Here is an 11,873-nt window from a genome sequence, read left to right as displayed (position 1 = left end):
TTAGGAAGTGGCACATACAGAGTTTCACAATGATCACTAAATATACACAGAAGCACCCTGTATGATAGTTTTCATGCACTGGTATAAATTTGTGCATGGTTTGTACTTGGATTACTGGTGGCAATCGTTCCCCTATATCACTTCTTTTTATAAAGCATCTCTTTGAAGCCCTTTAGACCCATAAGAATCTTTGTCTGCCATTCCCTTCACCCCCTTCCTCAATACCTTGATGAAACTATTTCATTTTCTTTTATAACTGGTTCTGTATGGAGCCCCATTTGGTTCTGGAGCCAAAGGGCTTTGGTTCTGTAGACCCCTGTCCTAGATCCTACGAGCTTCTCCTTCAGTGTGTCATTTGCAGCAACCAGTCTCATATTGCTCGTCTCAACCATTAGCCTGCCAGAAGCCAGGAATGAACAAGAGGGAACGGAAAATCTGCTTGTAATGGAGACATACTATCAAAACTGGCCCATTTACTCCCTCCCTTTTTCAAAAGAAGGGCCACTGAACCAGATAACAAGAATTTGAAAATAATGGGATGCACAAAATGTATTCTAATATATTATTTAATTCAGTGTATTTTTTTTAACTTATAGAGTGATTTACCAGTTAATCTGTGCAATATTCCAAAAGTGAAAATATTTTCTACATGCAGTTCTTGAGCACATGTTTTTAAAATTAAAAAACAAATAATTCCAGAAATATTAAACATTCAGTTTATAATCAACAGTATTAATTGTTTGGAAAATCATCCTGACTGCATGATTTAAAACTTCTAATGTAGATTTACTTAAGAACTACAAACAGGTTCAAGGCAAACATAAGCCCTTCACAATGACCATTTCAATGTTTATTGAAATGTAAATTATTGCTATTTATATAGGGTACTATGAAGGATTGTATGAGAATTTGTAGCATGTCTATTTATTCACTGTTTGCACTGGGCACTTCAATAGATTGTGAATAGCTTTGTAACTTCATTTTAGTCTCACAACAGCCTTGTGAAGTAGGCTGGGCTGAGCTGCAAAAGGAGGACAGTTCCAAGGGAATGGAGCGAGCAACATGTTTAACTGAAGACGTGAACCCAAGGCTCTCTGGGCCAAGCCCAGCACCCTGGCCACAGCACCATGCTGGGCAATCTGCTTAACTTTGCTGGGACGGAGCCTGAAGATATTGGCACGTAATTCCCTGTTACTAGAAGTGTTCAAAACGTATCATAAAAAAGGATTGAATGAGGCTGCTCTATGGAAAAAAGCAGAAACCAGCTTCAGAGAGGCCAAAGGAATGACGGACTCGTCTCTAAGGCAGCGCAGCGCTCTGGAAGCAGAGATCTCTCACCGTTCGCTCTAGTCTGCCTCTGTGTGAATGTTGCAGGGTTTCTTTACCATGAGCATTGAGGCAAGGAAGCAGCGGTGCCAGCAGCACTCGGGCATTTCCTAGCTGGCAGACTTACTTGGCGGATGAGATCGGAGAAGGACTTGGAAACATGTTCAGCAGAGGAGAGGAATTCCTCCTCGAGAGCAGAATGCTGGCCTGAAAAGAAAGGGGGAAAGAATCTGTAGAGTCAACAGACATTTGAGCAAACTGGCTGCATTCTGACTTGTACCACTGCATTTTTAGTTCCGTGATTATAAAATTATTTGGTATGATGCGGACATCAAATAAATGAGAGGGTTTCAAAGCATAGGGACGAATAGGAACGATTGTGGACTGCTGTAGCTCTCTGTGGCATCAGGAATGTTGTGACGCCTTCAGACACCTTTTGAAAGTAATTTGGATGTCAGGAAAAGGAAAGACATCTGCATTTTTTAAAACGACTGACAGTCATCTGTAAATGAATAGAAGACACCTCACACTGTCAATTAAGCAGATGCAATAAAGTGAAAAACCACGACATGGAAGGATTCTGGCCTGTCCATGGAACACAGCACAGTTCAAGAGCAACACTTCAAATGCCATAATGCAACAGGCTCCAGGCTGAAACTGACTCCGGGACTCCTAAGGAATGTCAACATGCTCCGATGCTTAACATTAAAGTCACCTTCCTCAGATCATTTGTCAGTGCAGACTACTAGAACACACAGCATACAAAACACAGCACGAAAATTCTAGCATGGGAGCTACATTGGAATAAAATGGAAGCTGTGCCACAGCAAGCCTTCCTGAGCAGCTACAGTTTGTTTCAATCAAGTCTGTCCAGGACAATTTACCAGGAGTAACCTATTCACATCTATGAAAACTGACATAACTACTTCAAGAAACCATACTTTGTCTCTTTGAAGCCCCCAAACAACCATTGTATTAATACTTCCTTTTTTAGGACCAACCAAAATAATCTCAAAATAGTGAATACAACCTTTTGAGTTCCCCAAAACTTTTCATCAGACTGGAAGTTAAGGACGAAAGGGGAGAGGGGAGTTATTTTGGAGCATGTTGCAAGAGCCCAAAAGTCTTCAAAAAGTTTGCACACTGAAATAGATTACAGTTAATGAAACTTCATGGACCAGTCTTTCACAGAGCACCACATCATCTAATTCATCTGAAATACATCCTGGAGTCCACTTTGAGAAAGCTACAAAACTGCAGACTTTGGGGATTTTCCAGTATGATCTGGACCAGTATCATGTTTAATGGACAGTAGCTATTAGAAAGGAGGCTGAAAGCAATACTCTCCTTTCCCCTGATCCCAACAGTGTAATGTCCTGGCTGTAAGACATTCTGCACATGCTTAGATATCCTCTCTGTTTCTTTATGAGCACGTGTATCCCAGAGGAGCGCAGGTGTGGAAAATAAATATTACCAAATGAAGCTCTATGGTGCCCCACAGATCTCTGGGAACTCTCACCTGGTTGTGCTTGGAAAGAGAGGGCCTCTTTCAACTTCATCATCAACTGTTGCAGTTCTTCTTCCTCTTCCTCCTCCTCCTCTTCCATGTCCTTCACACTAAGAAATGGCTGTTGTGCAGTAGGACAACAATGGCTAATGCTCTGACTTTGGTTGGGGTGGCTTCTTTCAGGCATTTGAGGAACTCTTCTCACCCCATGATTTCGATGATGGTTGGCTTCAGGCGTGGCACTTTGGAAGAGTTCTTTCCTTAGTGGGATCTCCAGTGATTCTGAGTTCCTGGTGAACAAACCAGTCTGTGGGCCTAAAAGCCACTTTTGTTCAGGACAAGCAGAAGTGGGATCCAAAGACTTGTCATCAGCGTGCCCTGTGCCAGAAGGCTTTACCAGAGAGCAACAAGGTCCATTCAGGAAACTTCTTTCTTTCAAGGACTCCTCAGTACATTGAGTAATATTCTAACATGATATAAAGAAAAGACAAAATGCTAATTAAAATATTGACTAATATTCACAAACACACTGAGGTCCAATAATGGTACAGAGAAAGATGGAAGCCAAATTTGGGCCATGGCAAGGGAATTAATAATACTCCCAGTGTAGAGTATTACTTAGTGACCCTTACATGGGCTTCCTTTAAAATTGTCAGCAACTCAGAAAACTATGTTTGGCCTTCAGCATAAGACAAATAACCAAGAATTCTTCCACCTGGTATCATAATGTTAGCATATTGATAGACTGACTGTGAGTATGGAAACAAAAAAGAGAAATTTAACATACTGAATAATAACTATACAACAGCACTACTATAGTAATGTTGAAATAATGGTAAAAGCAACACAGCTGTTGACAAAAATCATGATATAGCCTGACGACCCCCCACCACACAGATCTATAGTTCAAAGTGCTCCGCAAAGCATTTATTGGCCTCCAAATCCTGTTCAGCAGTTTCCATTCCAGTCTCAAAATATATGTGAGTAAATGGTTTCAAGAATCAACTATTAAGCCCCCCTCAGGAATCAAATTCTTGATTTATGAAACTCCCACACCTTTATACCATTTATCTTCAGTTGTAGATGTTGCACAGTTTGGGATTTTGTAGTGTTAAGACTGTCTAAACCAACCTTTTTGCACCTGCGGGCATATTTCGAATTCTGGCAGAAGGTGTGGCAGGCGCAACCACAAAATGGCTAACACAGGAGACACAGCCAACCACAAAATGTCAGGGAATGAGATTACACATCACTCTGATAATAGCTCTCCGGTATTTCAGACAGAAGCTCTGTTTAATAGGATGCCTTTTAAAAGTAACACATTTAAAAATATTTTCTTGCATATTTACAAAATAAGTATACATATTGCTAAGAAGCCCTCATCTGGCAGTATCTTTCTTCATTTTGTAGGCATCTAACTCATTTATGCAAAAGGAAAAGGGAAAAAAAATTCTCCTGGCTTCTCCACTTCAGATAAGCCCAGACATTTTCAGCCTGCACTATTTCTTGTAACAATCACAGTTGGTGGTGAAGGGCTACTAACTTATGTGGACAATAAGAGATTCTAGCCAGACTTTGATAGGAACATAAATTATTTTTTGAAAAGTGACCAGAATTTGATGTTATTAACAATGCCCACCTGATGCAAACAGCATCAGAGAGACTCCCCTCCCAAGTCATGAAGGCAATTCAATAATTACTGTAAAGTAGAAACTTTGTGTACAGAAATGCCAGTCGGGACAATCCTGTTCAGCAAGAACATAGGCAAATTCTTTCGACCAGATGGTTTCCCTTTCAGGGAGATATCCCTCTTTATACCCTCCTCTCTCCCTTTCTCCTTGCTGCTTCAGGCCTCATGCAACTGAAATTAAATCAACAAAAGGTCAGAGAATATACAACAACACTTTCCACCATTGCTTCTCAATGATATTAATTATCTTGGTTGGATTAGTTACAGTGCCTACTTTAATGACGTGCCAGTTTGATTGGATTTGATTCATTTATGTTCAAATGCATAATCTAAGCTTGGGCAGAACTTCTGCCAACAACACATTAGTATTGTTTTGCTTCATAGGGGAGATAAAATATATCATATATGCATTTTCTATCTTAAATATATGTAACAGCTATTTTTTATTCATTAAAACTCCTATAAAACATACACACAACCCCCCCCCACAAAGTCCACCTGAATTATAAAAATATATTCAAATTGGAAGGATCTGATGACTTCAGAGATATTCCAGTTAGGTGCATTAAACAATTCAGCCAGGCTGACCCGTCATGTTCAGCCAGAAGAAAGTCCCACTGCGTATTTACACAAGTAGAAAAGAGCAGGGCTTTTTTTCAGCGGGAACGTGGTGGAACGGAGTTCCGGAACCTCTTGAAAATGGTCACATGGCTGGTGGCCCTGCCCTCTGATCTCCAGAGGCGTGGAGGGCAATCTCAACTCCCCTCTGTCTGGAGATCAGGGGGCGGGGCCACCAGCCATGTGACCATTTTCTCCAAGGGCGACCCACTGAGTTCCGCCACCTCTTTTCCCAGAAAAAAAGCCCTGGAAAAGAGCAAGAGTCCAGTAGCACCTATAAGACTAACAAAATTTGTGGTAGGGTATGAGCTTTCGTGAGCCACAGCTCACTTCTTCAGATCTGAAAGCTCATACCCCTGCCACAAATTTTGTTAGTCTTATAAGTGCTACTGGACTCTTGCTCTTTTCTACTGCTACAAGCAGACTAACACGACTACCCATCTTGATCTATTTGCACAAGTAACATACTTTACATAAAGCCACTGTTGTTATTATACCATAGACATTGGGCACTCAAAAAGGCCCATTTGGCCCTACCTACTTTCGAAAAACATTTGGAGTTGTGGGGTCCATGGGCACCACATTGGGGGCCCCGGTTCTACACTTGCTGTCCTTCTGTGTTAGAAGACAGTCACCAAATAGTCAACCTTCCCACTTGCTCCTGGAGTTATCCTGAATTAGGTTTTTTTTCCATTTCCCCTTCCTTGAATTTGTTTCACTGCTCAGCAAAACAAACTCTTGACCATTGCTACCCAAATAGAAATGGCAGATGGGATCTAAAGCTGTTTAGGTCCAAGCAAAGGGTTTTGTGCTAGCCCCGGGGAATTTCTCATTTGGACAGCTGAGCCCAACTTGAAATCCTGCTCAGTTTCAAAAGCAGTCTGCCTGAAGAGAGAAGGATGCTGTTGTTTGAGAGGGACATTCTCCGTGGAAGAAGTTTTGCAGTCCTTCAGGATCCTGGCCTACATTCCCTCACTGTGTTCACTTTATCTGTCTTTTTCTAACTGGATTATACAGCAGGGAGATTTGTGAGAACTCATGGAGGAAGCTAAATCTCATTCTGTCCCTGCTTTCACACACTGGCTCTGCCTTGCTTGCCAGCTTTGGCACCAGCAACTGTGCCCCCCCCCTTACCAACTTCTCTTCATTGCGGTAATTTCCACCATGGCACAATGCCAAAGATGCTGCCTCAAGTTGTGCTTCCATGAACAAGCTTTAGGTCTGCGTGCCCTGTCCCAAGCACAGGTGCCAGGTGGCTCAGGCAAAGCATGGAGAGGGCATGAAATTCTACCTACGGTACTCTGAAGCATAAATGGTATCAGAGGTGTCAGTGTTATGTTGAGACTAGCGGTGTGCAGCACTAAAAAAAAAATGTATTATTCAGACTTGGCTATTCAGAATACCATACATATTTGGTATTTCTAATATTCAGTTCCAAAAATACCAATATAGAATTTGGATTTAGGTTTTGTTTGGAATTCCAAATATATTCGGCTCCATTTCTCCCGATGGGGAAATATTTCCAGGGGGCTAGAGGAGACATTTTTTTCAAGAAAACTACACCAAACTGCAGGGAACCTTGCCCTGCCCATGTTTTAAGTGAATTGGACCAAAGGATGCAATTTTACAGGCCTCTGAACAAGCTGCTCCCAGCCACTCTCCATTGTTTCCTATGGAGGAAAATTCAAGGCTTTCTGCAGGAAGCCTTAGCCAAACACACAGCAGCAACCAATGACCAAACATTTTCCAAAGCAACAGAATGCTTTAGGCTGATCCTGCACTGGGCAGGGGGTTGGACTAGATGGTCTGTATGGCCCCTTCCAACTCTATGATTCTGTGATTCTATGATAACCAACAAAGCCCAATAGAACCAACGTCAAACCAGAGAATCCCACCAGAACCAAACTGAAGCAAGGGACACTGTTACAAGCCCAATAGAACCAATGCCACTCAAAGGTGCCAAGCAGAACCCAGGGCCAATGCAGGCCCAACAGAACCAAAATCACAGTAGAGAATGCTAGCATCCAACATAGCAAGCCAATGATGCCAAACCAGCAGCCAGACCTGGCAATGGCATATGGCAAGCAAGCAACACTGCCCCAGACACACACACAGAGTAATGCTGCTGACTCCTCCTGTTGCCTGGGAAGTGCCTAGAAAGCAGGGGTGGGGCAAGCTGCGGAAACTTTTAAAATGCAATTCCCAGGTATGAGAGACCTCCAAAATGTTCTGTCGTTTGCAGAATTGCTCAGATCTTGCAAACCGGAGGAAGTGGCATCCTTTATTGAGTTAAGCCAGCTCATTTGGGGTCTTCCTCTTTTCTTACTGCCGTCAACTTTTCTTAGCATTTTGGACTTTTCTACTTAGTCCTGTCTTCTCATGACAGCCTCAGTTTAGTCATTTTACCTTCTAGGGAGAATTCAGGCTTGATTTGATCTAGAACACACTTAATTGTCATTTTTGCCATCCATGGTATCCGCAAAACTCTCCTCTAGCACCATATTTCAAATTAATGAATTTTCTTCCTGTCAGCTTTCTTCATTGTTCAACATTCACATCACTACATAGTAATGGGGAATACCATCGTGTGGATTTCTTGATTTTAGTCCCCTTATTCTTAAGGACCTTTTCTAATTTCCAATAGATTCGTATAATTTGGTAATGTAAATATTGGTTTATCTGAATATATCCATGTATGCTGGGTACTCAAATAATTCCAAATGTATATTTTGCAAGTATATATCCAAATATTCCCAAACTGAATTACACATCCCTAGTTCAGGTATCTAGGCAACCTCAAATGGCATCCAATATCATTCTTGTTGCAACGTCTTTGCATGTACAGACATGGCTGGTTTCATTTTGCTTATTTTAACTCCCCCTATTAAATAAAAAGTTAAGGATTTCCCTGCAAACCTGAGAATACCCCTAGGTTTGCCTCTTCCTTAGACGTGTAAGTCTTACTTACAGTTTTTAAAATTCTCATGAGGATCATACTTGGCTATTAGATACATATTTTTTTTCATAAAAAGATACATGTTTTGTTGGATAGGTTTTAAAAGCTGCTGTTAATGGAATAGCAAGAGTCTAAAGTTTTGTTGAGATTTTCACTGGGATTTGAGTCAGATTTATAAATGATGAGATGGGGGGGGCTGATTCAAAGGAAGGGTTTTTTGGCCATTTGCTTGCTTGCTTTGCATGGTCTTGAAGGGTGACGTCCTTTACTTAGCTCTATTTCTCTAATTTTGAGTACCATTTCATTAATTATTGCAATTTGAGCTTGAACTCACAACTCCCACAAAGCTCATAAAATGTGAAGATGATAATAGCTCTAGATGTAATTGGCTTGGAAATAATTTTCAGTGTCTTTAGCTAAGAAAAATCAGGTTATAGATATAAAATTGCTTGATGCCCAGAACAGATGACTCATGTAGACAAAGCAGTACAGGCTAGCTTGCTTTCCTGCCCCACACAGCCAATTTACTGAGTGCTGATAAAAGGGACTATAATAAATAAGACTATTGTTTTAAAAACTAAAAAGACAGAAATGAAAGTAGACTATCATTTTGCAATATCAATTTATTATACAAACTTGGCAAGGCAGTATACATATAACTGAAAGATTCGGGTCCAGCAGCATCTTGCTCCTGGACCCAAATCTTGCTCTTCTGCTACAGACCAACACGGCTACCCACTGATACATATAACTGACTAGCTTGATACCCATGCTTCGCTACAGTATTTAACTACTCAACAGCTGACCAATCAGAGAGAGGGCGGTGAAAGCAGGCAGGAGCCTGCCAGCCACACAGGAAAGGCAGGCCCCATAGGGAGATTGGCAACCCGAGTGAACTTTGAGAAGAAGACTGGGGGGTGCATTTGACCTCCGGACACATTCAATGACTCCCAATTGCAACTGCAGAATGTTTAGAACGAGGACCAATCAGGCCGCATATGCAAATGACCTCTGTGTTCCAACTGTCTCTAGGGGGCAGGGGATGAGGTGTGGAATGTTGTGAGCCCCAATCAGCCCGCATATGCAAATGACCTTGAAAGGCTGGCCCAATCAGGGAAGAGTGGCCGAGCTGGCAGTGGGTGGGGGTGCAAGCAGGTAGCAGTCTGCCAGCCACACAGGGAAGCTGTATCCCTTTGGGAAAACACATTTTACCCCTTTTTACCCCTTTAGGGGGTGAATTTCTTAAAATCTCTTCTTAATGGGTGTTTATATCAGGAAAGGAATGTTCTCCCCAAATTTCATGTTTCTAGATTCAGGGGTTTGGGCTGGGCATTGATGAGTCAGTCAGGACACTTGTCTTTATAAATAGAGATTTTCTTATTCCAGGGTTTGGAAGTTCTTTTTCAAACTGTTTTGCCACAGGTTGGGAATCGTAATGTGTGATAATGACATGGTCCTGTCGGACTATTGGTCCCTTTTGTATTTTTTCCCCAGACTGATAGTGGCTTTTCATGTTCTTAGGTAAAAGAATCTTCTGCAAATTTTCAACAGCACACCACTTGAAACTTCATAGGTCAAGAACTAGAGTTTGATAGGGAATATGCTATTTATCTTCCATTGTTAATAGCAGAGTGTTTCCTTACTAAGCTATTCTAGTAGGATTTCCCACCTAACACTGTTTTTTCCTTATGAAAACAATTTCCCCTCCCTGGCCAGGCAAAGGTCCTGCTGTACCTTAATTCCCTGCTTCACTTTCTGCAGCTCCACCACAAGATACTCCTGGCTTGCGATTAGGTCATGGATCTTTGCTTCTAGTCTACGGTTTCCATCTTCTTGAGCAGAGTGAAGCAGCCGGACTTCGCCCTTCCTCTTGTTCAGTTGTGTCCTCAAGTATCTGAGGGCAACAAAACAGCACAGGGCCCTTACAAAACGAGGGGAAATAGTAGAAAGCTTTCATACGCATCTAAAGAACTGCATGTTCCCATATGAACCTGACTGACAGTGCCCTGCTTCCTAGTAGGCCTCACCTGGTGTGCCCCTTACCTTCAGAGAGAAGATGGGTGGCAAGTGGGGGGTGGAACATGGAGTCGCCACGGCCCCCTGGCCACCGAGACAGCAGTGCTGGAGGCAGGCGGGAAGGAGGAACAAAAGCCCAAGCTGTCTGGGAGCAGCTGGAGGCTGGAGGAGGGGAGAATGGGTCCCCCCCCACCCATGAATCTCTCAGCTCCCCACTTTAACAGGCTACTTTTCATCCCTTCTCAACACATAGCATTATGTATTATTGCAAATCTTGTCACACATATTCTTTTCATTTGTCTGAAATGACATTTCCCACCCAGAACTCTTTAGGATAATTTGGGTAAGAAATCTAAAATACAACAAAGAAGATTATTAAAATAGACTTCGTGACTTTACCATTCACGTATATAAATATATTTCTGGATTAACTGGAAACTGTTTGTCATATCCTTATTAATAAACCTGCATTGAAACTGTATTGATCAAAAATAGAATGAATGTCACAGTTATGCTTTTCAGAATATGTTTTTTTGATTTAGATGACTGGCTTCATTTATAAAATTTATTATTTATTTATTTAATTAAATTTATATTCCACTCTTCCCGCAAGTAGGCTCAGAGCAGATCACAACATATAAAATACATAATAATAACTTTGGCAGCATAAAATATAAAATCAACAAACCACTAAAAACAGCTGCGCATGTATCTCACCAAGTAAACTGTAATCTATAGCCTAAAATCTACAGCATAAAACCTGAATAAACTGTAATCTACAGCATAAAACCCCATGAAAATAGTTACTCAATTTGAGTTCTAAGCTTTGACATCTAAATTCAAAATCTGTATATGAAAAAGTAATTCAGAGTTTGAATTAAATGAAACTGAACATATATTTGATCTTGATCAGCTTAATTTCTCTTCCACTCCATTCTGAAATAGGATTTTTTGGAGGACTGACGGTTAGGGATAAAGCACTTCCTATGACTGCCAGTAGCACAGTTAGGAAATTTTAGACACTGGGCTTAATGGCTTTCTGGGGCCAGTAAAGAGAAGCACAGAGGTAAGCAAGGACCTTGGTGAAGTAGCATAGAAACAGAAATCTCCTCAATAACTAAATAAATAAGGAAGTTGGCTTCATCCCATCCAACTGTCTCCTAAGTAAACACACAGATGGTGAAACCTGACTTCTTTAGTCAGAGGTACCCACTGCGCTCAATAGGACTTGCTACCAGCAGCCTGCATTTGGTTCTCTCTGCTGGCTTGAACCAACAGCATGCAGCTAGAAGGGGGTTTCCACAGTGGAAACCAAAACAGAGCGACTCTTGGTTTACTCTGGCCAGACCCTGATGGTGAGCCTGCTGCATGTGAACCCTGGGCACTGACTTTCTTTTTTCTAGCCTGCACCAAGGCAAGATAAATATGCCTGCTGTCCCATATAGCTTTCCTAAGGGACTTCTGTGCACCTTTTCTCTGGCCACAAAAGCTCTTGCTATTACTCTTCTGATTGCAATCAAAGTACCACACTACACATAAGTGGAAAAAAGGAGAGACTCTGTATATCCTAGTTATTCAAGGCAGACTATGAGCAAAACCATCACTCACTTCTCTAATCTAGCAGCAGAATCTGACTGATGAGTGCAACACCTCCTCCTCCACCAGGCTGGTGTCTATGCCACTTTCTCTTGTACTGCCAAGACAGATGCAGAGATAAATACTAACATTAGAGAAACAAGTCACTGATTGAGTGCACTAGT

General features: G+C 41.6%; 1 protein-coding gene across 1 annotated transcript in view; it reads right to left on the bottom strand.

Annotated features, from left to right (window-relative positions):
- Window positions 1-548: 548 nt before the first annotated feature.
- DYTN (dystrotelin) overlaps window positions 549-11,873 on the bottom strand; it is a 42,967-nt gene continuing 31,642 nt past the window's right edge. Inside the window, exons 12-14 of the mRNA XM_054970137.1 lie at window positions 9,832-10,018; window positions 2,846-3,299; window positions 549-1,533 (exon numbers count right to left, since the gene is read on the bottom strand). Coding sequence (XP_054826112.1) covers window positions 1,382-1,533; window positions 2,846-3,299; window positions 9,832-10,018 — 793 coding nt within the window. The 3' untranslated portion in view covers window positions 549-1,381. The remainder of the gene's footprint in view (window positions 1,534-2,845; window positions 3,300-9,831; window positions 10,019-11,873) is intronic.

The sequence above is a fragment of the Eublepharis macularius genome, chromosome 2 (assembly GCF_028583425.1).
Source record: "Eublepharis macularius isolate TG4126 chromosome 2, MPM_Emac_v1.0, whole genome shotgun sequence".
NCBI classification, from domain to species: domain Eukaryota; kingdom Metazoa; phylum Chordata; class Lepidosauria; order Squamata; family Eublepharidae; genus Eublepharis; species Eublepharis macularius.
This window is presented reverse-complemented; position numbering and strand designations above follow the sequence as displayed.